The 26,248-nt window shown below is 36.1% G+C and overlaps 2 protein-coding genes across 14 annotated transcripts; one reads left to right on the top strand and one right to left on the bottom strand.

The window, feature by feature from the left end:
- Positions 1-17: 17 nt before the first annotated feature.
- Positions 18-3,617, bottom strand: WDR5B (Transducin/WD40 repeat-like superfamily protein). Of its 10 annotated transcripts, XR_015818128.1 has the most exons (5): positions 2,863-3,617; positions 2,271-2,757; positions 1,420-1,511; positions 619-730; positions 18-514 (listed from the first exon to the last, which is right to left on the bottom strand). XR_015818128.1 is itself a non-coding variant. In XM_022042255.2 (2 exons), exons 1-2 carry the CDS (start codon positions 3,520-3,522, stop codon positions 2,467-2,469), a joined length of 951 nt encoding a protein of 316 aa, XP_021897947.1. In that variant the 5' UTR covers positions 3,523-3,617; the 3' UTR covers positions 18-2,466. The 10 variants fall into 10 exon arrangements, 1 of the variants encoding a protein (XP_021897947.1); XR_002539706.2 differs by having other exon boundaries at positions 1,420-2,757; XR_015818126.1 differs by having other exon boundaries at positions 619-1,593.
- Positions 3,618-5,789: 2,172 nt separating this feature from the next.
- Positions 5,790-24,886, top strand: LOC110821979 (uncharacterized). 4 transcript variants are annotated; one of them, XR_015818125.1, is made up of 11 exons: positions 5,790-5,984; positions 6,091-8,642; positions 9,294-9,435; positions 9,624-9,706; positions 12,103-12,341; positions 13,431-13,517; positions 14,939-15,038; positions 22,862-23,048; positions 23,227-24,110; positions 24,372-24,438; positions 24,560-24,886. XR_015818125.1 is itself a non-coding variant. In XM_088216913.1 (10 exons), exons 2-10 carry the CDS (start codon positions 6,267-6,269, stop codon positions 24,375-24,377), a joined length of 4,104 nt encoding a protein of 1,367 aa, XP_088073039.1. In that variant the 5' UTR covers positions 5,790-5,984; positions 6,091-6,266; the 3' UTR covers positions 24,378-24,524. The 4 variants fall into 4 exon arrangements, 2 of the variants coding, with proteins under 2 accessions (XP_088073039.1, XP_088073038.1); XR_015818124.1 differs by having other exon boundaries at positions 23,227-24,438; XM_088216913.1 differs by lacking the exon at positions 24,560-24,886 and having other exon boundaries at positions 24,372-24,524.
- The last annotated feature ends 1,362 nt before the right edge of the window (positions 24,887-26,248 follow it).

Raw genomic sequence — 26,248 nt, 5'->3', positions numbered from 1 at the left:
CAGATTTAAAATCAGAATTCACCCATGAAGAATAATATATTGCAGTGTCTATCAGTGCAGAAAAAGGGATCTGGAATGATTGAACCACAAGCCACTTAACAAAAAAGTTTACTAATTGCAAAGGTCTCTAATTCACTAGTTTCTACTCACTGAGACAGGCAGGCTCTCCAGGCTCAACACTTAACGCCTTACAAATCTGAGTACCTTGTTTATCGCTAGAGAAGGAAATGGAAAATTTTCCAGCAGACTCTCAGCAGGGTTGTTGCTAAACAAGTAGAAAAACCATTAAGCTGCACTGAACTCTTCTTACTGATTGCAAATACACACGTGTCCACCGACATAGACACAGGACCAATAGCAATTTCTGACATCAACAGAACCAGCAGGAATTCCGATCCATACTGTATAGTTCCTCCATCCGGTATCCAAAGTTCAGTTTCTAGCAGTTGCATACTGTCTCTATCACCTTCAACAAACACCTTTAATAGTAGTCATCGTCCAATTCAAGAAAGCCCTATAAAAGACAAAGCCAACAAAAATAAAAGGCAGGATTAGCAGGGTATATTTGAAAGAAGATAGCCGATAAACACAAACCTGCTTTGTCATTGCTTTACTCACCAGAAGGGCAACAATCCTTGTGGACAATAACAGAATTCATTACATCCAAATCTTCATCAATAATATTGTCATAACATGAGAACTAAAACGACCCATTTATCATTCCTTTTATCTGTCAAAAGTAAGGAATTGACTATAGTAAAAAAGTATCAGCCAGAGATGACAAATCAAGGGGTGAATTTTTAATTAAGCATGCAAGTGAACATGCTTAGGCTGCTATGGTAAACCAATGCAGGAACACCAGAAGCCTCGATGAGGTTGCAATAATGATAATAAGAACAAACATATTTGTGGATGGATTTATTTTAAATTTGCAGAGCATGTTAATGGTACTATTGTAACAGCTACAAATATCTTTCAACTCAATTATGAGACAGCCAGTATTCACATTCAGATAATTTTCTGAACAGAAATGTCATGTATGACTACTGTGATGCAATCAAATGTTTGCTTATATGTGACACTCAAAGAATCCCAAGTGTGATGGTGATACCTAAGAATCCTGAGGTTCTCAGCACAGGCAAAGCAACCTTAGTTTGTTCTACATCATTCTTCCAATAAAAATAAACCTTTTTTTTTTTGTAAATAAACTTCCAATAAAAGCAAACTGAATACAACATCATTAGAACGGAATACCATTTATGAACTCACTAACTAGGATAAAAAGTTGACTTGTCAAGCCATCAACATATCATGCACACAACAATAAAGTGCAATAAATACCAAAAGCCATAGCAAATATAATGTCAAAATGCAGCAGGCATCAACTTATATCACAAAACTTAATGCAATCTGTCTCACCAAAACATTTTGCAGTCGGAACATTGATGTTTAGATCCTGCTGAGTGCGACCTAATGCACTTCTTGGGGTATTTGATTTCATAAACTGACCGCTGGGAATAGTTTACAATGTGAGATTTGCTATATGATTCTGCAATTCCTTTCTCAGCACAACACTTCCACACTGTCTTAGCACTTTAAGCCCCAACCCCACAACAGAATAGCACAAGAAAAGATCCTGATGTTCAGACTAAACCAGGAATATGGAGAGATCCTAATGTGCTAGATTAAACCAAGAATGTGAAGAATACAGATAAGAGATTATATTCAATACAAATTAAATTAAACAATCATGTTGATGCTTTTGAAACTATGTAAGTGTCCTGATGCTCAAAACTAAGTTTCACAGTCATCTAGGAAACACAATTTACCAACACTTCTATGTTAACTAGCACAATATCACAACTTGAAAATGAGCTGTGACTTAATGGAAAACAAAAGCTACATACCTAAAGTTTCATCTTTTAGAAAGTTCAATGATGGAAAACATGCTTCCTAAATGTAAGGCTTCTCAAAAAAATAATCATTGACCCAGATACCTAGATGACCTGTGTGATTCCTATAACAGCATAATAAGAAAACTAAAACATCCAGAGTAAACAGGAGACACAATATGAAGATTAACACAAACGCGAATGAGGACAAACAGGCCTAAGCAAACAGACAGATTCTTGGAGGCGTAAAACATCTAATGGAAGGTTAATCCACAAACAACACCATTTCTTTTTAGGTGAATAGATCGAGAACTTTTGGTGAATTCAGATAATGCAAGGTCAACAAACACAAAACTGCCATAAGAATAAATTCAATACCTTTTCTGTTCGTATTTTGCCATGCCTCCAATACAGACCAGCCAATGTTCATTTCAACGGTTTAAATATGGAATCAGGTAATCATTGATCAAGAGAATTTCATATAAAACTTTATCCTACAAAGACAAGAAGCATAACCATCCAACTTTTCCTAGTTAAATTAGTAACCTAACCCAACCATACATCATTGAACAGTTCAAGCATCTTGCGCCCATATCCTCACAGTTTTATCACTCTCTAGGCCAGCAGAAGCAATTTTGTTCTCACTGGGGTGACAGCTTACAGAAATAACAGTATCAGTATGACCTTCAAGCTTCTGAACCATAGTTTTCTGCTGCAAATCCCACAAGTAAACACAATTATCCTCGGACCCGCTAACAATGTATTTCCCATTCGTCACGGAGAAGGCAGATGTAATACAGTAAACCTTGTTCGTGTGACCCGTGTAAACTTTCAGAAACTTCCCCGTTGAGTAATTCCACAGCTTCTGCATCCACAAAAGAAGGAAATTTTCTTTGAAATCACTCTTCTATTTGCAAAATCAAAATCGAAGCAGAATTGATAAAACTGAACACTTTACTCTTTTACTTACAAGAGTATTATCAAGAGTAGCGACAAGAATGAATTTTCCATTGGGGGAGAACTTGGCGAAAGAAACAGCGGGGTCTTTATCATCGATGAGGGTCTTCAAGCAGGTACCCTCTTTAGCGTCCCAGATTTTGCAAGATCCATCGTGGCTACCGGAGACAATAAGGGAGCCATCGCGGTTAAAGTGGACGCAAGTGATAGGCATGGAGTGAGCTCTAATCACACGAAGGCACTTGCTGGTTTTAACCTCCCAGATGCGGATAGTCTCGTCGAATGAACCGGAGACTATGAGATTGGACTGAGGATTGAAGTTAACACAGAAAACGACGTCGGAGTGACCCTTGAGGACCTTGAGACAGTCGAAGGGAGATCGGGCGTCCCAGATTCGGAGGGTCCGGTCGTCGGACCCCGAGCAGATGTAGTGCGAGTCAGAAGACCAAGCCAGGTCCGATATGCCGTCGGAATGACCCACTAAACGGTGGACGAGAGCCAAGGTGGAGGCTGACCAGATTATTAGGGTTTTATCGAGGGATGCCGATGCCAACAGAGTCCCGTCGTTCGAGAACTTAACGCAGGAGACAGCCTTGCTATGTCCTCTCAGAGTTCTCAGATGACGATACGGTCTGTACGTCAGCTGGCCGCTTCCACCACCACTGGCCGCCATTTCAGTGCCTGCTATCCGGCAAGGCACCGGTTCTGGTAAGAGGAATTATCGTGTTATTTGTTGGCGGTTTTGTTTTGCTCTTCATATTTTTTTTCTCTATAAATATGAGGTGTATATGTATAGGTGGATCGGGTTTAATCCGCACGGGTATAAGAAGAAATCACCCGGCCCGACCTGCCCAAAATACGGCACCATTTGAGCTTTTGGGCTTTTTCTAAGACTTACAAAGGAAGCTTAAAATGATGGAAGAATTACTTCTAAGACTTGCATCTTATCCGCAATGATTTGGGAAAACAACAGGTGAAAATTATTACTATATATATATATATATTACATACATACATACATATATATATATATATATATACATACATACACTCTTCCTTTCTTCACTTCACACAGAAGGAACGAAAGTGGGAGCCAACAAAATACAGCCCAAGCATAATAACTACAAACTCTGGCTTCAACCACCAGTCATTTCTCAAGATAATTACCAAATGATATTATAATATAATTATACAACATTACCTAATTTCTGTATATGGAGAAAAGTCATGGAGAAGATTTCCCAAGTTAGAACTCTTCCATGAGAGAAAAGAGAAACATCAATACCGGACAGAGACATCCTACCCAAAGTATACCTGCTTACATATATATATATATGTATATGTATATGTATATGTATATATACACACAGTTGTTTGAATCTGATTGAAAATGTAAAATAAAAACAAAACAAAAAGGATAAAGTAATTGAATCGGGTAGTAAAAGATTTTCATCCCCTCTGTATTTCCTTCCAAACTTTCAACTACCATGAACTAAAACCTAATTCTCCAAATGGGATGGCTTCACTCCCTACTCTCGCCATTGAAGAAGCTCTGGTCTCATCTTCATTCAACCCATATAACTCGTATGCTATTCTCTCTTCTCTTAATCATTTATGCATGACCCATCTTCTTGATTCTTTTATTACCTCTCGTATATCTCTCTCTCTCTCTCTCTATATATATATATATATATGTTCCTGCTTATAACTCACGGCATTCATTTCCCATGATAATCTCATCGATCATTTTCATACCTAATCAGTTTCATTGTGATTTGCACTTGTCTTTTTGGTTTCTTTGCAGGTAGAGGTGGGATATACATTCTATACAAAGATGTGAAATCATGTCCGGATGAAGATGTTCATATTTTATGGTCTATACTGGTGGATTCTCACACGCAGCCTCCTTGATTTTCAACTGTCCAAGATCATCAATCCAACACTTCATGTCGTATACATGTATATATACTTATATATATATATATATATGAGCTTGCACGTAGAGAATTATAGTAATGGAGGGTGATTTATATAAGCATGTATGACGTACGAGCCTTGCAACGTTATGTTCTTCTACTCAGCAGTCCTGAGTTGCATTTTTTTTCTTTCCTTCAAGGTTTCTGGGTATTTATATATGTGTGTGTATTACTACATGTATGATACACACACACACACACACACACACACACATATATACATATATGAATAAATTTGGAAGTGGTTTGAAGCTAAATACACGTAAAAGAGTTTATAATGTTGTTTAATTGAATGTTTAATATTTATAATTGTAATTAAATTAATATTTCTGTTAATTAATCGTATGATATGTGAATTTTTGTAATATAAAAACGACAAAAATATTAAAGAGATTTAATATTGTTAATTGGAAAAAAAAAAATTCCATTGTACATAATTATAAATATTATATATATATAAATATTTATAATAGAACTATAAAATTATTAAAAGAAAAGATTAATCAGAAATAAATTTAAAATTTCAACTTTTATTACAAATTTTTTATGTATATATTATTTTATAAAACAAGTATTTAAATTTTTTTATTCTTACAAAATTTCGTGTATGAATGACTGAACCGAGAGAGAGAGAGAGCCAAGAGGGTAACGGAACAGTAACGGCAGAATGAGGCGGAGTCATTGGAGTTAACGACAAAGTTTTTTGATTATCGAAATATTTATTAATTAATTATCATTAATTTTTTAATGACATCTTCCTAATCCAATTTCAGATTTTTAATGGGAGTTCAGTGAATGGAGGGAAATTGGAAATCTGGGTAATATAAAATTACAATTCTACCCCTCGTATCACTGCGCTCTGGAATTCGTATAGACAGAAAAATACGTACAAAACGGGAAAAAAAAATAATTTTATAAGCGTAAGAGAACTAATAATGTGGAAGCCCCAAACTTTAAAAACCTCCCCCCCCCCCCATTCTCTCTCTCTCTCTCTCGCTCTCGCTCTCGCTCTAAACCCTGGTGCTCGCAGGTCTCTGTGTTTAATCCCAAATCTTTCCTCCGGAATCTCAAACGCCATAGCTGCTTTCGTGATGCTTTTGGTCTCCCTATCTCATACGGCGCTGTAGGATCAGATAATTGTCGTGGTTTCTGCTGCATTGTGAGTATTCTATCAGTCTGGTTTTCTAAGGATTAACTGGTGAGGTTTCTCTTTCCTGTATTTTCTTCATTATTTTTCTTATTTCTCCTGGTTTTTAATATTCCAGATGCGGACTGTAAGTCTATTGACATTCAGTTCACGAATTTTATGCGTTATAATATTATTGCGGGAGAAAAATCCATGGGCGTTTCTTCCCTCTCCTTTGACCTGACTCCAGCTAGGTCGTTTTGGATCAGAAACCAAGTACTTTGAAGTTAGGGTTTCTTGTTGATCTCGTGAGAGATGAGGGAGGTTTTGGGATCTGGCGATTTATCGGCAGAACCTGAGAGCAACGAGGTTTCGCCAACTTCAGTACATGTTGAGGAGGAAAAGGGTGATGAGAAACAAAGAGATTCTGATTTAAATGATGAAAGAAGCCGGCTAGGGAGCTTGTTGTCTGATAAAGAGGGGTTGGTGTCTTCTTCAAGAGAGGGAACTGAAATCCTGCGGAGAGATGGTTCAGGAGATGGAGAATGTGGTGGAAACGGTTCTACGGGTGAGCAGGACATTGTTAGATTTGTTGACAATGATAAGAAAAGGAGGGCAGATGATGAGGAAGATGATACCATACATCTTAGGAAGAAAAAGAGTAAGCAGCAAAGTTCTGATGTTAGAGTGCGGGTCTCTGGTCGGTTATTGCGATCAGGGGTTGTTGTTAATAAATGTGAAGAGGATGAAAGCAATAAGCAAGAGAATGAAGATAATGCGGTTGTCAAAGGGGAAATAAGCAGGGATAATGTGGATGGAGTTGTCAATGCACAAGTTGAAGAGAGTGATCACTCTGGTCACAAGGGGAGGAAGGAGATGGAATTTAAGCAAGGAGCTCCCAAGCTGTCTGACAGTAATCAATTTGGTCACTCGAGAAGAAAGACACGGAAAAGGCGTGGAAGACCACCAAAGGTTCAGAGTTATGATCAGTCGGATGGTGATGGAGGGATTAAATTGGAAAAGAGGCGTGGAAGACCACCGAAGATGCATGAAAATGATCAGTCAGATTGTGGAGGAAGGATTAAATCGAAAAAGAGGCCTGGGAGACCTCCAAAGGTACAGGGAACTGATAAACCAGATGGTGAATGGAGGATTAGATCAGAAAAGAAGCGTGGGAGACCCCCAAAGGTGCAACGGATTGATCAAGCAGATGATGAAGAAAGGATTAAATTGGAAAAGAGGCGTGGAAGACCCAAGTTGCAGGAGGGAAATCAATCTAATGTTGGGAGAAAGAAGTTAAAACGAAAGCGTGGGAGACCTCCCGAAGAGGAGAGGAGAACTGAGGTTTTCAATCCAAATCTAGATAAAGGTAAAAAGATAAGTAGATGTAGGCCAAATGAAAATGACATTATGGTGAGAGATAATATGGGACAGAATTTAACAAATTTTTTGTATTTAGAAAAGATACCGTCTGGAGAAGTAATGGGGGTGAAAAAGTTTTTGCCAGATAGGAAGGTTAACTGTAGGGATATGGAAACAGAAGTGAATCAGAATTCAATGAAGACGACATCAGGGGCAGTAAATGCAGTTCAATTCAAGAAAAATGAAGGGAAAGGAGCTAAAATCAAAAAGAAAGATGGGGAACAAAGTCTATCAGAAGCAAAGAATGAAGTTAGAGATCGAATAGTGGAATTACTTTTAGGGGCAGGTTGGACGGTTGAATATAGGCCCAGAAAAGGTAGAGAGTATAATGATGCAGTGTATGTTAATCCTCAGGGAAAGACTCACTGGTCAGTCACTTTGGCTTATAGAATGTTTAAGGAGCAGCTTGAAAGTTGTGGTGATAATTCAAAGGCTTCCAAGACTGGTTATGCTTTCACCCCAATATCGGAGAACGAACTCAGCCTTCTTAAAAGAGTAGTTCAGAACCAAAGGAAGGATAAAGGGAAGCCAAAGCAAAATAGAGAGGGTGGAGAGACAGCAGGTGAAGTAGTTGCTCTTAAGAAAAAGCACAAGCGTAAATTACAAAAGGAGAAACTGAACAAAGAAAAACTGAAGCCTGCTGTGAATCTGTATGGTAAGACGTCCAAAGGGGGAAGTTCATCAATATGCAAACAGGGTGATTCAGGTGGTACATCACAACAGATAGTTCCTATTTCAGGCAGGAAACATAAGCGGCAAGAAACAAAAAGTAGGAAGCCTTGTGCTTTATTGGTTCGCAACTCCTTGAAGAGTGTAGAATCTGACAGTGATGGCTACTTATTATACGAAGGGAAGCGAACTGTGCTTTCTTGGATGATTGATTTAGCGACTGTGCCACTTAATGGGAAGGTGCAGTATTTCAACAGCAGAAAGACTCGGGTACTCCTCGAGGGTAGGATTATGAAGGAGGGCATCCAATGCAACTGCTGTAGTGAATTTTTTACAGTTTCAGGTTTTGAAAGTCATTCAGGAAGCAAGCTTCGTCAACCATTTCAAAATCTTTATCTGGAGACTGGAAATTCCCTTCTGCAATGCTTGGTAGACTCATGGAATAAACAAGATGAGTCAAAAGGGAGAGGCTTCCATTTTGTAGATTTTGGGAATGGAGATCCAAATGATGATACGTGTGGGATCTGTGGAGATGGGGGAGATCTGATCTGTTGCGATGGTTGCCCATCTACGTTTCACCAGAGCTGCTTAGATATAAAAGTAATGCTCCATAGATTATTCTATTTCATGTTTATGTAGTCAAGGCCTTTCTCTTCTCTTAACACTATTTTTCCTTTTGTTTTATTTTTTACTCTGTTACCGGAGTAAAACAAAGAGGAAAATTGTGTATGATATGTGTGAACTAATTAATATCCTGTGAGGCAGTTCTAAGGAGTGTCTTAAAGTTCTTTTGTCCTGTCCAGTTTCCACTATAATGATGATAGTTAGATTTCCCTCCAACCCCTCCTCCTCTCTCCACCCCCCGCACGCGAACTGGTATTCGTTCTTTTTATAACATATATGAGAGGTTGATGCATGATGCCTTTTCTTGTATATTCATAGGTTAAAGTCCACATGTTTGTTTAAAAATTCTAATGAACATTATCAATGAAAAATAGTGATGAATACTATCAATGAAAAAAGAAATTAAAGATTAGTACCTGAAAAAATGGAACAGTTTATAGTGGTAATTCTCTGCTGATGTTCATTTAGGATGATATATTCTCATGCTTAATGGGTTGAAAAGGGGCTAGCATTATTGGATTCAAATTTTAGATCTTCTGTGTTGAATCTGAACTTGAACTTATTTTCTTGTTAATCCAGCAGATTAATAATCTGATTTTTGTTTATATTTTAACTTTGTAACTGCAGAAGTTCCCTTCCGGTGACTGGCATTGTGTTTATTGCACCTGCAAATTTTGTGGAATGGTCAATGTGGCTACATGTCAAAGGGATGCTGATGACAATATTGCCCAGTCTACCTTATGCATTTGCTGTTTATGCGAAGAAAAATGTATTCTTTTATTTTCTTGATCATTTAGAAAATGTTGATTATGCGCAAATTATCGAATTCCTTTATTATTGTTATTACTGCTTCGGCTTCTGTTACTGTTGGTAACTTTTATTATCGTTATCAATATTATTGCATAACCTTCATCTTTTTCCACTTGGGTACAAAATTAACTGTTATTCTTGTTGTAGATCACCCGTCGTGCATCCAAGAGGAAGATGCTGCAAATGATAATCAAAGTAGGATGTCTTATTGTGGAAAGAAATGTCAAGAGGTAATGTTGTAGTTATTCATTAGGGTAAAACTGTGCTTGGAACCTTGGTGTTTTCAATCTGCTAATGCATGTCCAGTTACCATGTACAGCATAATTCTGGTCTTGCAGACTTTATTTTTGTGTAGCTTTCAGGAGAAGCTGGAGAAGTTTGTAGCTTGCTACTTGATTTGGTAGCAAGGTTTCAGTAGATGGATTATAGTTTTTTACTTCACCTTGCTGTCCTGTTCTGTATGAATTGGCATTTCAAACATTACTTGTCAGCTATCAACTAATTAGAATGATAAAATATGCAGTTGATGAGTTATCTTCACATTTGCTTTGAGGGGAAGAAAACTGTACTTGCATGTAATGCTGTGGATTAGACATGAATGTAGCTTCTAAATTTTTATTTCAGAAAATTTCATTCACAAACAACTCAGGCCATTGCTACTTAAATAGGAAAATAGAGTTTACAGGTAAGAATTAGTCCAAATATCTATAAGGTCTCTTAAGTCCTTCCATTGTTCAGGGAGTAATGATAACTCAAATATAAAAGGCTTCAGAGAACAAGGCCCCTAATTCTACATGAAAGCGAACAAACTCCCTTAAAAGCTAGTCTATTCCAATCTCTCAAAATGGCACCAAAAATAGCAAGGGTGAGGAGAGAAATGAACCTCTTTTTAGTCCACTCAATCCAAAAACCCTTCCAAGCCAATAATTTAGTTGCGAAGTGACCTGCAACTACCTAATCTAAACCAAGAAACATTTATTGTTGTCTCCCACGAGAAGCTAACTGCCGTGAACCAAAGAAGCAGGTGGCTGGGAAATTCTGCATCCTCCAGACACATGTGATAGCCACTTCTTTGGACATTGCCCCTCTTGATAAGGTTGTTTTTCGTGCAAATCTTTTCTCACGCTTTCTTCCAAGCAAAAGGAGCAATTTGAACCATGGGAGGTGTCTACTTCTAGAGGGTAATATGTTTCCTGCTACGCAAGGAACTATAGTATGATTTAGACCAGGAAAGCCTATCTTTATTTGCCACCACCGCTGTTGGTCTTCCTTATCTGCATAAACTGAATTTGATCTCAACAACCCTAACAAGCAGGGAAACCGTCAATTTTTGTTGTCCAAATAGTGGCTGATCTTAAATGTCTCACACCATCTCTTGTAAGCATCCAAAAGAGCATACCCCAATCTTGGCATCTTTCCTTCAGGTGGCCAAGCTGTACAAAACAGGAAGACTATATTTCAACAGTTCTGTAGACCATGTGTTTTTTGAAAGCTTCATACACTCTGCTTGCCTACCCTGTGCAATTTATCTTTTAAAACTCTAACCATCATTTCAACAATTTTGTGAACTTTAAGCCATCTGTAAATAATTTGGCTTGATGTTTGTCTCTTGGGAGGTAGGAAAGGGAATTTTGAGACATTTGTATTTGGGCCAATGAGCTGATTTGATCTGTAAGGATAGCAAAAAATGAGGATGGGAATTTCAAAACTATCTAAAGCTACAAGAAAGCACATAGAAAATTACTTAATGGTTGAAGTCTTTCTAGTTTATATCAAAATTTCCCATATCCTGAAATCGGTTTTGATACGAAGATCATGGAATCCATATGTACAATGTTCATTGATTAGATTTGTCATGGTTTTTTTATTTGAAAAATTGAATGCGAGTCAAAACTAAGGAGTGGTTTTAATTAAGGATTGGTGCCTGCCTTTTTATTTTAAATTAATGACTAGCTAAGAAAATATCTGCATAAACATACACTTTGTTTTCTAAATTTAGTCAAAAGTGAGGTATGAATGCAAGTATGACTTTAAATAGTGATTGAATATTTCAGAGAACATATGAGATGTGTATATATATATACTCAGGTTAACTTGTAGATCGAGCATCTCCTTTTCAGCAGTTATTTTTGTTTCTAAAGGTGAGATAAGGAGTTGATGATACTAATGCATAGCCATATGGTGGGTGATATACCTTTAGCTTAGAATTTTTTTTAAAGAAGAAAATATAGGAGTATGGTAATACAGAGGCACCAAGGGTATGCACCCAGATGCAGAAGAAAAATTTACAAAGCAGTTCAGCCATCAATAAGTTAAACCCAGATACTCTTATGGCAAAGAAGAAAATATAGGAGTATATTAATACAGAGGCATCAAGGCTATGCACCCAGATGCAGAAGAAAAATTTACAAAGCAGTTAAACCATGAATAAGTTAAACCCAAATACTCTTATGGCAAAAATCAGCACCTGTTACATAGATCCAAAGTTCTATTTTCCTTTTAAATCTAGAAAATGACTTTCCCTCTTGAGAAATTTTATTAATTTGTTTATATTTTCAAAGAAAGAGTTAGATCATTTATATTTACTATGCCTTCAAAGTGATTCAAAATTTTCTTTATTTTGCAGTTATTTGAGAAACTGCATGCACTCTTTGGGGTAAAACATGAACTGCAAGATGGTTTCTCTTGGGCTTTTCTCCACCGATCTGATATTGACTCAGACTTTTCTCCAAGTGAAGTTTCTCGAGAGATTGAATGCAATTCCAAACTAGCTGTTGCAATGTTTGTAATGGACGAATGCTTCTTGCCTCTTCTCGACCACAGAAGTGGGACTAATTTGCTTCATAATATTGTCTATAGTTTCGGGTAAGCACTGAGAACCCATATTTTAATCATCTTTCTTAGGGAGAATGAACATAATTTATAACATTGTTGGACCTTTCCTGCAGGAGAATAGGTGGTTCAGTTTTCATTTTATGTGTGATTCTGCTGATGGCAGTATTTGGATGCTGACTCAATACATTAAAAAGGAAACAATTATTACATAATTCTGGTTAATGATATTGTGCACTAGAAGTATCAAAAGTTTCAGTATGTACTAGAGGAAGATTCTTTTCTTAAAAAGGAGTTTTTGGATGGTGGTGGGTATTAGATGGATCCTCGATTTACTCTTTATAAAATCCTGTATATTTGGAGCTGTTTGGGGGCCTCAGGCCTCGAAACAAGCATATCAAGAGCATATATACCCTAGCACACTCACACATGGAGAAAACTTTATGGTTCAAATTTTCTCTATGCTTGGGCAATTGCTGTTTGTTTGACAAAATGAATTATTGTCGCGAAGTTACTGTTTTGTTAAAAGATTTTGTCATTAATCTCAGTATCTGCCAATTTTTTTTTGGAGAAAGAGTATCTTTGATCTCTAAGTTTATTGTTGAGATTAATTTTGTGGTTGAATGGAAAAATTTTTGGGGTATTTTGATTATGCGCTGTTTTCATGTTCAGATCTTAACAATTAAATCAAGGCCTTTCACATCAGCAACATTAGAAGTTGTCTTTTCCCTTTCTGTTTCAATTTTTTTTTTAAAGAAATATATATCTATTCACAAGCACCAAGGGAATACAATCAGTGTACAAAGTTTACATATCAAATAAAAAATCTATCAGATCTCCAAGATCCTCAAAAGAATAAAGAGGATGACCCTTAATATAAAAAAACCTAGCGTTTGGAACCGAATTTTTTTGAATTTGTCAAAATTCTTCTCAGTACTCTCAAAAAAGCTTTTTGTTGCTACTTATTGTTGCAGAAATACTTTGTTCTGCCTCTCTGGATAAAATGGTTGACATGCACTCTACCTTTATTTTCAATTTTCAAAGTATTGCTTGGGATAACAGAATGGAAGAGATATGAGAAGTTTGAACTCAATGATTTATCAAACAATTTCTGTTTTCTAGGTCAAACTTTAACCGGCTGAATTATACTGGTTTTTTCACTGCAATTCTTGAGAGGGGTGATGAGATTGTTGCTGCAGCATCCATTAGGTATGTCTTCTTCCATGTTTGTAGTAGTATGTTTCCCATAAGATATGGTTATTAGGACCTTAAATATTAATGTAGAAGAGAAGTATTATTATTTGCCTCTTAAAAGGATTTGCTTTGACCACTCTGATTCACTTAAATCTTCTTTGATAAATCTGTCTGTTCTCGTTATGGTTGATCTTGGTGAACTTCTAATTGTATTCATTGAACAGTGAGTGTTCTACCTAGTATGCACAAGAGTCCCTCTTCTCAGAAAAGAAAATAAAAAGATTCATGAAATCCTACATTTGGAGCTCTGAATAGGGGTTAGCATGGTGTTTTTGGCATTGTCAACTAAGGCACGTTTTTTGGGGCAAATACCATTGTCTAATTTATGAAGAAATCAGGGGGGCTACTTCATGTTGGTGGTCTTTTCCTTTCATTTTGTTGTTTTCTACTTTCTCTTTGCGTTCCTAGTTAATAAATGCCATTGTCTAGTTCAGGGCTGGTCGTTGTACATCATGATATTTTTAAATTGACACATCATCATATTTTTTAAGTGACACGTTTTTTTTGAGAGGAAGGTTTATACATAAAACACCTGTGGCAGTATGTGTTGCGTGATATTAAAGTATAAACAAAAAATGCCAGAGCTTGTGTAACTCAGTAGTGCTGCTGCTCTTATGTGAGCATTTCCTTACAGTTTCAATCCCCAACCTTTATGAAGCCCATATAGGTTTAGCTAACAAAAGTGTAAATATAAAAACTGTTTTTAGGAAAACCATAGAAACAATTTTTATTCTTTTCAAATTCAGCATCACATTTTTTAAATGTCTTTATTTTCACTATTACATGTCTTACTGCAAAAATATGTATGAATTAAGTCAGTCAAAACTAAAAGGCATTGTAGTGTACAAAATGGGCCATCTTCTAAATTTTTTTCTGTCAAGCATTTTGAGTTATTGATAATCTCTTGTCACTTATCTTGTCAATTGTCACTAAGTGGATTGCTATTTGTGGGAGCAAATATACCTATTATCCAATCATAAGTTGTTTGGAACTGAGATTTAGTTAAGTAGCAAATCTACCTATAATCTATTGTCTTGGTCCAAAAATTTTCTGTTTAACTAACTTACCAAATTAAACTAGTATATTTATATTAAACCTTTTCTTTTCCCCTTTGCCATCTGATATTTCTTTGGATTAATTAAAATAACTGGATCAAGGTGTATATTTGGATAGCAGATTAGAAAAAATCTAAAAGTTTTGGAATCCTAATAGGTGCTCAACAATGTCATCATGGTAGATGATCACATCTTGTGTAGAGGCAGCGGTAGTAGCTTTTTTTGTGAGAGCATGTTTGCATCTAGTGATGGTTCATGTTTTTGTGAATGCTTCAATAATTCACTATTAACAATAACATTGCATAATTTTTGATGAAATAGGATCCACGGCAATCAGTTAGCAGAGATGCCATTTATTGGGACACGCTATATGTATAGACGTCAGGGGATGTGCCGTCGGCTGCTTAATGCTATTGAACATGTATGTTTTAAATAAATGTCATCTTTTGCTTCTTTCACTGTTCTTTCCTACTGAATTTCTATTATGGAACTTTTCACAGTAACATTTATAATAAGTATTACATCAAGGAACCATTTGCTAATGTTGTGTTTCTTGTTTATTAATTGACGAAAATTATCTGAAATATTGTCCAAAAGTTACGAGTTTATACTTCTGTTCTTTTTTTTTTAGATAAAAAATGTGAAGTGTATATTGACAAGGTACCAAAATTAGTGTGTTTATGATATTTTCAAAATCTACATCATTAATAATTTTATGATTTAACAAAATAGACCCAAAATAGAGAATACACTTGTCTTTTAATCTATAAATACTATTTTCAATACTATCAAAAATGCTACTATTTCTCTCTTTCCAAAGAACCCAAAAAACGGTCAAAGAGATTATATTTACTTTATTTCTTTTTACACATAAGCCATCCCAATCCCAAATCTCTCCCCCAACTGACCCAACAATTACCCAATCAATCCCTAGAAGACCATATATCATACACCAAAGGCTTTAGGCATTAGGACTCCACAGCAGAAGATGATTTCAAGTTTCCTCTGCCTTCAGACACCAGTAGCAGCCGCTCACCAAAATCTGGCCTCTAACTCTCAGCTTGTCAAGGGTTAAAATTTTCTCCCAACAAGCCTCCCAAGCAAAAACAAAGCAATGTGAGGGGAAACTTTGGTCTTCCACATTTGCTTAGTCGGAAAATCCTATCTAACAGCAGCATCCCTATTATGCAGATAACTGTAGTACAAACTGACAGAAAATTTACCTTTCCAATTTCCACTAGATCTGATCATCAGTAGTCAGAACTCGCTGAGTTTGTTCTTCTATTCTTGGACATAAGAGGAAGAAACCTGTCTTGTATTTATGTGAAGCAATAGAGAAAAAAAGAAAATTATCCTAAAAAAAATTGCGAGGCTGAAGGAACTATTTTTTCTTTTAAATAAAAATATTATGATGTGATATTCACAAGCATCAAGGATGTGCAAATCCATGTATAAAAATATTTACATATTAATTTAAATGTCAATAATGTCCCCCAATCTTCAGAGGGATAACGAGGATGATCCACAATAAAAGAACCTTGAGTCTGAAATCACTTATCTTTACCCCTAACGAAGTTCAATGCTAAATGAACTAATTGTCAACTGTTTTTGTTTGAGAGGGAAAATTATATTTTGTATTACAATTACAATTGGTTTATATACAGGAGCTCTAGCCTTTAGAAACGGAATCACATCCCATGATCTGTGGGATATTCACATCCCATAATCTGTGGAATATTCTCATCCCATAATCTATAGGATATGACACCACAAAAAAAAAAAAACTAACCGAATCAACCTAATTCTAGGAAGACTAACTATTATATTCAGAATTTCCTAATTTAATCTATACATGTGTTAAGCACATTCTTCCCCACTTCCTCTTAAGTTGGTGAATATTCACCATTCCCAGCTTGGATACAAAACTCTCAGACACTGAACTACTTAACTTCTTGGTGAGTATATCAGCAAGTTGGGCATGTGTAGATACATAAGGTGTAGAAATCAATCCACTATCCAACTTTTCTTTGATAAAGTATCTGTCAATCTCGATATGTTTTGTTCGATCATACTGCACTAGGTTGTGAGATATGCTGATTGCAACAATAAAGTTTCATAGGGCCATTCCACGTGATCTTCTGATCCTCTAAAACAATCTTCAACCATAGTAGTTTACACACTCCCTGAGCCATTCTGCCTTAGCGCTAGATTGTGCTACCACAGTCTGTTTCTTACTCCATGTCACCAAATTTCCACCAAGGAATGTGCAATGACCTAAAGTTGATCTTCTGTCAACAACTGATCCAGCATAGTTAGCATCTTTGTATGCCTCAAGGACTAATCTTCCATTCCTCTTGAAAAGGATGCCTATACCTAGTGTCCCTTTTAGATATTGTAAAATTCTGTATGCCACCTGCAGTTGGACTTCCTTTGGATTGTGCATGAACTGACTGATCACACTCATCGCGTACACTATATCTGGCCGAGTGTGAGAAAGATAAATGAGCTTCCCTACCAATTGTTGATACATCTCTCTATCCACCATAGCATCTTTTTCTGCCTTTCTAAGCTTGAGATTCAGCTTTATTGGAGTACTCACTGGTTTGCATGCTGTCTTGTTGATTTCTTTGAGTAGATCTGTAACACACTTCTGTTGAGAGATAAAAATGCCATGCTTAGAATGAACCACTTCAATCCCTAGGAAATAATTCAATCTTCCTAACGTCTTGATCTCAAATTCCTTAGTTAAACATTGACTTAGAAATTGTTTCTCCCTATGATCATCACCAGTTATAATTATGTCATCAACATACACCAATAAGGTTGTAACTTTACCTACAGGTGAATGTTTAATAAACAAAGTGTGATCCCCTTGACTCTTCCTATATCCCATAGCTGTCATTACTCTAGCAAACCTTTCAAACCATGCTCGTGGTGATTGTTTAAATCCATACAAAGACTTTTTTAGTATACATACTGTACTAGCAGTCAACCCTTTATTATAACTTGGTGGAACTTCCATATAAATTTCCTCCTCAAGTTCTCCATGCAAAAATGCATTCTTAACATCAAACTGCTACAAATCCCAATCACCATTAGCTGTTAATGACAATAAAACTCTAATAGTGTTCATCTTTGCAACTGGAGCGAATGTTTCTTGATAATTAATCCCATAAGTTTGAGAATAACCCTTAGCCACCAACCTAGTCTTGTATCTTTCTATTGATCCATCTGCTCTATATTTTATTATGTAAACCCATTTACACCCTAGGGGTTTCTTTCCTTCAGGTAACTTCACTAACTCCCAAGCTTTGTTCTTCTCCAATGCCTCCATCTCCACACTCATGGCTTGCTTCAATGTTTCATTGGTTAAAGCCTCGGATACATTGGTAGGGATGGAGATGGTGTTTAAGCTGACAAGGAAGGCTCCATGAGATGGTGAAAAATGTTTAAAGGACAGGAAATATGCAAAGAGGATATAGAGGTTGGTTTGTACATTCTCTAACTCCTTTCCTGATAACAATAGGGAGGTCTTGGTCATCATTGTTTATCTCATATTTAGATTGAGAAAGCGATTAGAAATTGCTACCTCATTCTCAAGATTTAGGTTGGAGTTTTGGACTTGCACAGATTCAGGGATAATCTTCTTCGTCCTCAAGAACACTTTGCCTTTGCCAAATCTCACACTATCAAGGGTTTGTATTGTCAGTGGGCTCTATGGGAGGAACATTTTCAGTAGGCTCGGTAGAAACATCCATGGGACTAGGCTGTCTTGACATAGGAAGTGGTGAAGATGGCAGATCAAGAGGCAAAAAGTTTGCCTTATCCTTATCTTCCATTACTGAATTCTCCCCCTTAAGATAAGGAACGATGGAATAGGATTCTTGTTCATAGAATGTCACATCAGCTGAGACATAGAATCTTTTTTTATGGAAAGTGATAGCACTTATACCCATTTTGAGTTGAAGAATATCCCACAAACATGCATTTTAATGCCCTTGGATCTAATATTTTCCGGTTTTGATTATGAATATGAACAAATGCCACACACCCAAATATATGAGGAACAAGACTATTTGTGGTGTGTAGGTTTGGATAGAACTTGGAAAGGACATCCATTGAACTTTTAAATCTTAGGACTCTAGAAGGCAAATGATTTATGATATGAGCAGCTGTAAAAACCGCTTCTCTCCAAAAGATTTAGGTACGTTTTTCTAAGACAAGAAGCATCTTGTTGAATTAAAGAGATGACTATTTTTTTGTTCTGCTACTCCATTTTGTTGTGGAGTGCCCGTACAAGAGGACTCATGTACTATTTTTGCTTTTGAAAGTATGAAGTTAGAGCTTGACTAAAATAGTCTTGAGCATTATCTTACCTAAATCTTTTGATATTGACTCCAAATTGAGTCTTTATTATAGAACAAAAATTTAGGAGAACAATACAAACATCAGATTTCTGTTTAAGTAAAAAATTTCAGATGACTAGAGTACAATCATCAATGAACGACACAAATCATTTAGTTCCATTTACATTGGAAATAGTTGAAGGACTCCAAATATCAATGTGAATGAGATCAAAAGGAATAGAACTCCTTTTATTACTAATTGAAAAAGATACACGTTTGTGTTTAGTAAGTTCACACACTTCACAATGAAAATATTCAACCTCTATACCCTTAAATAAAGAAGAAAATAAAAGTTTAATAATCTTAAATGATGGATGTCCAAGTTTGCGATGATGAAGTCAAACTGGTTCTTTATTAGATGAAAAAGACTGTGAGACAGGAAAATAAGAAGTTATGCCCTTAGTGGTGTTGGATTGACTTGATAAATGATTTAATGTTTCGAGATAGTAGAGTCCATCCCGTTCTCTAGCATGTCCAATCGTCCTTCCCAAATCCTTGTCCTGAAATACACAATAACTCTTATTAAAAACCACTTTACAATACAGATCTTTAGTGAGCTTTTGAATGCAAACAAGATTTGTTGTTAGCCTAGGGACATGAAGAACATTTTTTAACAATAGTGACGGGTTTATCTTGATAGCACCTATGCTTGTCACAGTAGTTAATGATTCATTGGCTATGATTATTTTCCTATTACTTGAACACGGGGGTATATGAGGAAAATATTTTTGAGGAATAGGTCATATGGTCGGTAACTCTTGAATCAATAATCCAAGAGTTGGTAAAGGTTATATTCGAGACATTTAATCCAATGGAGAAGGGAAGTTTACCTGAACACGCCAGTGAACAAGTACCTGATGGTTTTTCAAGATTGTCAATAAGTGATTTCGCCCTTTCAATTTCTTATTGGCTGAGATTTCCCATCTCTTGTGATGTCCCTCCATGCGGTTGCACTGCTACAATTTGGACTCGTTCATTGTTCCTTGGTTGCTCTCGTTTTTGTCCCCACTCGTAGCTTGGTGGTTTTCCATGCAATTTCCAACTTTGCTCATGAGTATGATGTGCCTTCTTGCAGTAGGTACACCATAAAGTGTCTTTGTGGTCATGGTTTTGAGTATTTGGCTGGCTGGTCCTTCCATTCTTGATCGCTGTCATTTTTTCTGCATTTGTGGCTATCTTATCGCTGTTACTAGCCACTAAAACCGAATTGTCAGTCCCCTTTGGTTCAAGCATCAATTCTCTTCTACTTTCTTCTCTTCGAATGAGTGCCACCACTACATTGAAACTTGAAACTTCCTGTTTGCCAAGAATCTGAATTCTAACTAAATTAAATTCTGGATCAAGTCGAACCAGAAAATTATAAACTCTATCTTGTTCAATAGTCTTTCAAAATTGTTGCATCATCGGGACACTTGTTCTTAATTATCCTATAATAATCAAGTTCTTGCCATAGAGCCTTCATTTGATTGGCATATTCAGTGACAATCATATCTCCTTGTTTTGCAGCGATCGTCTTAACTTTGACTTTGTAGATTTGGGCAGCATCCTTTGTCTTGGAGTAAGTTTCTTGAATTGTATCCCATGCATCCTTGGTAGTGGCTAAGAACATACATGTGTCGCTAATCTCTGGAGTCATGGAGTTCCATAGCCGTGTCATGATCATCGAATCCTCCTCATCCCACGCTTCAAATCTCGGATCTTCTGGTTTTGGCCATGTCCCTAAGATGTGACTGATTTTTCCTTTCCCTTTCAGCACAGCCCGGACAAGTTGGGACCATTTAAGATAGGTTTTTCCATTCAGCCTATATGCTGCCTGAATGTTCTGCAATTCTCCGACTTGAGGTCTAACGAGCATCCTCCAAATGTATCATAGCTGTTGTTTCTACCTCCTCTGACATTCTTAATTGAACCAAGCTGTCCCAAAGCAATTAAGGCTGGTTTGAGTCAAATAAGATATCAGTGATGAAGGCTGATACAATTCAGGTACTCTCTTACAAAAGCTTCCTGGCAGCAGTGGCGATAGGGCAGAAACAGGGGGCAGCTTGCAATTTCGTACAGAGTGGCAGGTCAAAAAAATTGCAGCGGCGAATCAATGGAACCTTGGTGGTGAAGTGGAGTTTCAGAAAACTCCTCAACAACAGAACAAAAAAAAAAAAAGAGAAAGGCAGAACCCTGCTATGAAGTGTAGGGTTTCAATTCCCAGGAATAGAGCCTAAAGCTCTGATATCATGTTGTAGTTTGAGAGAAAAAATTATATTTTATATTACAATTACAATTGGTTTATATACAGGAGCTCTAGCCTTTAGAAATAGAATCACATCCCATAATCTGTGGGATATTCACATCTCATAATATGTGGGATATGACACCACAGAAAAAAGGAACTAACCAAATCAACCTAATTCTAGGAAAGCTAACTATTATATTCAGACTTTCCTAATTTAATCTATACATGTATAAAGCACATTCTTCCACATCAACAAACTATTGACCTTAGTCCTAGTTGAAGACTTCAAACTGTCTGCATATTGCAGAATAGAGTATTGTATTACGAACATAAAATAACTAGTTGACTCAACATGGTGAAAGCACAAAAAAAAGTGGTAGGAATGAAGGTACCTCAAACTGAAAGCATTCTTGTCAAGATCTTCCTGTTGGATGTCTTGAGGATAAATTGGCATGTCTGTACCATCCTTTGGTTCTTCATACCTGAGCTCGGTGTTTTGACCGTTCAGGGTCCTTTTCTTTGCATTGCTGCATTCAGCCATCCGGTATTTAATATTTTTCTTGCATGTTTGTTTGGCATTTGGTTTCATGTTTTTCCCTGTTTTATATTCTTGATGCTAAAGAGACTCTTTAAAATAGGGATATCTTCCACATGTAGGCAGTCGATATGGTTTCTCATGTACCTTTTTCTCCTAAAACTATTCAAAAAATTCCACATATATTCATGTGACCAAGAATATGACTTTTAGACATGCATATTCGTTCTCCTTTGACTACATAGCACGCTAGCAATTAGCTTTTTCTTTTCCTCCTGTCACCACCTTTTGCGGCGTCAAGAATGTGCATAGATTAACATACATATGAGGGAGGAGAAGATCCAAGATTTGGCGCAAGTTTTCATTTTAATCATTTTAGGTTAAATGTGGTTGGTTGTGTATCTCTTCAAACTTAGTAGTTTTGCCCTGTATGTCTTCATCCTTGTAATATTGAAAGAATATCTGCAATTTAATTAAGATTTATTTATTAACTCTTGTTAGTTAATTGTACTTAGCTTATGTGAAAGGCGATGTCTGACCATTTAGAGCTGTTGCACATTTGTATTATTATATAAATTATGTGACAAATGAAAATGCAAAACACTGTGCTAGTGGTAAAAGTTATAACTTGGAAGTCATTATTGGTGCCTTCATGATAGCAGATAAATTCATTGGCCCTAAGAGTTCATCATAACAGTTTAAGATCTGAGAAGTTGTTAATTAATAATCTTTTGAATCGATTTCTTCCTGGTTAAAAGGGAGCCATGCCTTTTCAGTTGTCTGTTTAAAAATTTCTGCTTTGGATCGTTTTCCTAAAAAATCATTCTGATATAAGGTATCCCATCTTTCCTGCTCAATGGCATTGAGATCAGTTCATTTTCTCTGATGTACTTTCCTACCTGGATATATTAATATCTCTAAGGGTCTGGATAAAATGTAAAATTGCTGATTTTTCACTTCTCTGGCCATCATTAGATTCAGATGCATTTAGCTGGTGTTCGATGCATACTAACTATCCGTTTATTGTGTCTAACATACTGCATCTGTTTGTATAAATTTGCTATACCTTTTACCAGGCTCTCTGCTCTCTAAACGTTGAGAAATTGGTGATTCCTGCAATTTCGGAGTTGTCAGAAACATGGACTTCGGTTTTTGGTTTCAAGCCCCTTGAAGCATCAAGCAAGCGAAAAATGAAGAACATGAATTTGTTAGTGTTTCCTCGTGTAGATATGTTGCAGAAATCACTGCTAAAAAATCCTGATGGTATTTACCAAAGGCATGCTCTTCTCTGTGAATTATATTCCTCTACATATTTGTATACATATACATATGCATATAGATATAGATATATTCAATTATATACACAGACATAGAATTGGTTTTTGTATATATGCGCGCATACACAAATTTATTTGAGGTTTAACCATGTACATGTTTGTAGGCTCCTGGAACAGTGAACTGAAGGAGGATCAGAACATGAGTAAGGTGGCAGCTAGTTCCGATCAGAGATGTTCTTTAGGCTTCGATTTAAATGTACCTGGTGAGAGTGATGCTTGCTCACAGAAGAGCAATGCTGGAAGTTCTGCTGCAGAGTCCTGTTTGCAGCCTCTTGATTGCCCCTGCAATGGGTCATCAAATGTAGCAGAGGAAACTGTCAACGACCCTGAATCTGATAAGGATATAAAATGTCTTGCTCAAATATGTGCAGCTTGTGAAATGCCAGATGGAATAGATAAAAGCATTCTGAGTCCTGGAGATCAGGTGTGTAATACCCATGAACAGAGTGAAACTACTGATGAATCCTATGGTGCTGTTTCTGTTCCCATGGTGAATGAAAGAAATGGCAAAAGTCTCTCCGACGACGACAATCCAGCGCCCTTTTCTGATAAAATCAACCTGGATCGACCTCAGGAACTGAGTTTGAAAGCTTCTGGTGAGAATACTGTTATCCGTGATTGTGGTTCAGAGGCTACTGATTTTATAGCTTCTGTTAACCAAAATTGCCATTCCTCTTGTGGGCCATCTGGTGATACTGGCACAGGGCCAGGTTTCTCACCTTGCACCGACAATGGAATCTGCACATCCGCAGTGGTTAAGTCATGTCTTGAGATTGCCGTGGATAATGTCTGTGTCCCAAAAGTAGAATTAAGTAAAGATGCAATCTCTGATGATCCTAAGAGGAATACAAAATCTTCAAGCGACTTCGGATCTCACTGTCAGGATGGTTGTACAAATGTCATGCAGAATTCTGGGAGCAATTCGAGCTCCGTATCAGGCGTGGCCCTTCATTGTGCATCCGGTGGGGCTAACTCATGCGGTACCGAGGTGATAATTGTCTAACCAAAGCTTTTGTTAACTTCCTTTCCGTCCTTTTTGGATTGATACATCAGTTTATCCGACGACAGCCGTGATTTACATTCTTCGGATGCCTAATTTTGTGTGGTGACTAAATGCTAAAGTAGAATTGTGGAAGAGTTGTTCGTATTGCATCAAGCTCTTCTCTCTCATTCATTATATACTGAAACTTCTGCAGCCAAGTTTTGGAGAACTTCGTAACTAAACAAATATTTTGTTTTAAGTTGTCAGGTTTAGAGTGGCATCGAGGGTTTGTGTATTTTGAACCTCATCCTTTGGCGCATTGTAAATGGAAACGGTAATTGCGTAAAGAAGAAAATAGTTGTGTTCGAAAGCACAAATTTAGTTGACAATGATCTTTTGTTGCACTTCTGACATTGTGTATTTATGACTGATACATGCCAGTTTGACACTTACAGGGTAAGTTGGTTTACTACGCCCGAATCCTAAATGGGTAAGTCAGTTTTACCGATGGGTATTATAAATTATGACTTTAGAAGAAGCTGGGCATCTTGGATTTGAGGCCGGTGAGCCCAAATGCATTATCTTCTCAACACCATGGACAGGGAAGGAAAGGTGGGTATGAATCTCAAGAAGAAAAGTCTGCTTTTTTGCTTTCCATCTCCCATCCATTAATGTTCTTTAAAGCCCAATTTATTCACCCATTTATTACGAATTTAAGAAACCCAACTGGTAATCAGATTAGCCATGAGGGTTGTTCGATTTTTAAATGGGTATTCATTCAAGACACTGTGTCAGTTCCTATTTTAACAGTCGGATCCAATTTTCCAAACTCTTTTAAGAACCGGCTTAAATATGCTACCTTTCTCTTTTCTTCTTCCTACATGTATAAATATACCCTATTCAGATATATATATATATATATATAATTAATCACAATAAGTAGGATTAATGTACTTGATAATTGTCTAGCTAATTAGGGATCTCTCCGTCCCGGTCCACTCTGGTATGCGTATAATCTCCTGGTGGTCATATGGTGATGAACCATCAAGTTGATATATATATATATATATATATATATATAAATCATAACTGGCCAATTAAAAAATGACCCACAATCAGTTTCCATCTATAAACACATCTTCATATATATTCCCACATCCCAAAAATAAAACAAAGGACAAAATCAAGATTCCCCTGGACCAGTTTGCCATTGCCATTGCTCTTGCTCAATAAAAAAAGAAAGGAAAGAAAGAAAGAAAAATTCAAAACTGATTCCAGTTTGCAGTGATTTTGATCTATAAAAACAAAGAGAAATTGTCTGCGTGCGGTCAAAAATACGATTCTTTTCCTATTAATTTAGACACACCAGACATTGACTGCCACTGTCACTAAGTTTTGGCTTCATATTGACCTATATATATATATATATGCTATACATGTATAGATATTGTTGTACGATTGCCTTTTTTTTTTTTTTTAGGGTAAAGGGTATTTTCTATTTTACATAAATTTTTTCAAAACTTTTATTTGATCTTTTTTTTTTTTTTTTACAGACATGTTTTTCCATATTCGTAATATAATACTTACAAAAATTGTAATCAAATAACGAAAATAAAACTTTACACTATCTCTAATACCCTTTTTACATTGAATTAAATTAGTCTTAAATACACATACAACCATTTATTTAAAATAATTCATTTAGGAAATAAGAGAAAATAATCTCTAAAAGATAATTTTAAAAAATAAAAATAAAAAAATTACATGTGATATTACAATAATGCAATTAGTTTTTATTATTTTTAAATAAGAAATTTTAAATAAATTACGAAAGAAATTAATTTATTTTAGACAATATGTAAATTAATTAGCAATTTTATTTATTTTTTTTAATTTTTTGTTTTTGTGCGTACGACGATGGTAATGGTATGGTAGAGTACAAAATAATTAAATATATAATTAAAACTTACTATTAAAATAATTTAAATATATATATATATATATATATACTTCCCTAAATATACACTAACATGCACATTTTTTTTTGTTTAATTATATTTTTTTTTATTAATTATAAACCATATGGATAATATTGTCTAATACACTTAAGATTTTATTTTATGAAAAAATTATGTTTTATAAAC

This window comes from Carica papaya, chromosome 3 (genome assembly GCF_054855325.1).
Source record: "Carica papaya isolate Zhongbai chromosome 3, ASM5485532v1, whole genome shotgun sequence".
Taxonomy (NCBI): Eukaryota; Viridiplantae; Streptophyta; class Magnoliopsida; order Brassicales; family Caricaceae; genus Carica; species Carica papaya.
The sequence above is the reverse complement of the archived record's forward strand: the minus strand, read 5'-3'. Positions and strand labels throughout refer to the sequence as shown.

What these genes read in the sequence shown, in the direction of transcription:
- LOC110821979 (XM_088216912.1), top strand. Translation starts at nt 6,267, where the DNA reads ATGAGGGAGGTTTTGGGATCTGGCGATTTATCGGCAGAACCTGAGAGC. An exon ending in GTTGCTGCAGCATCCATTAG is followed by an intron (nt 13,518 to 14,938) that starts GTATGTCTTCTT and finishes TTGATGAAATAG; the next exon opens with GATCCACGGCAATCAGTTAG. An exon ending in TGCTTAATGCTATTGAACAT is followed by an intron (nt 15,039 to 22,861) that starts GTATGTTTTAAA and finishes ACCTTTTACCAG; the next exon opens with GCTCTCTGCTCTCTAAACGT.
- WDR5B (XM_022042255.2), bottom strand. Translation starts at nt 3,522, where the DNA reads ATGGCGGCCAGTGGTGGTGGAAGCGGCCAGCTGACGTACAGACCGTAT. An exon ending in CTACTCTTGATAATACTCTT is followed by an intron (nt 2,758 to 2,862) that starts GTAAGTAAAAGA and finishes TTGTGGATGCAG; the next exon opens with AAGCTGTGGAATTACTCAAC.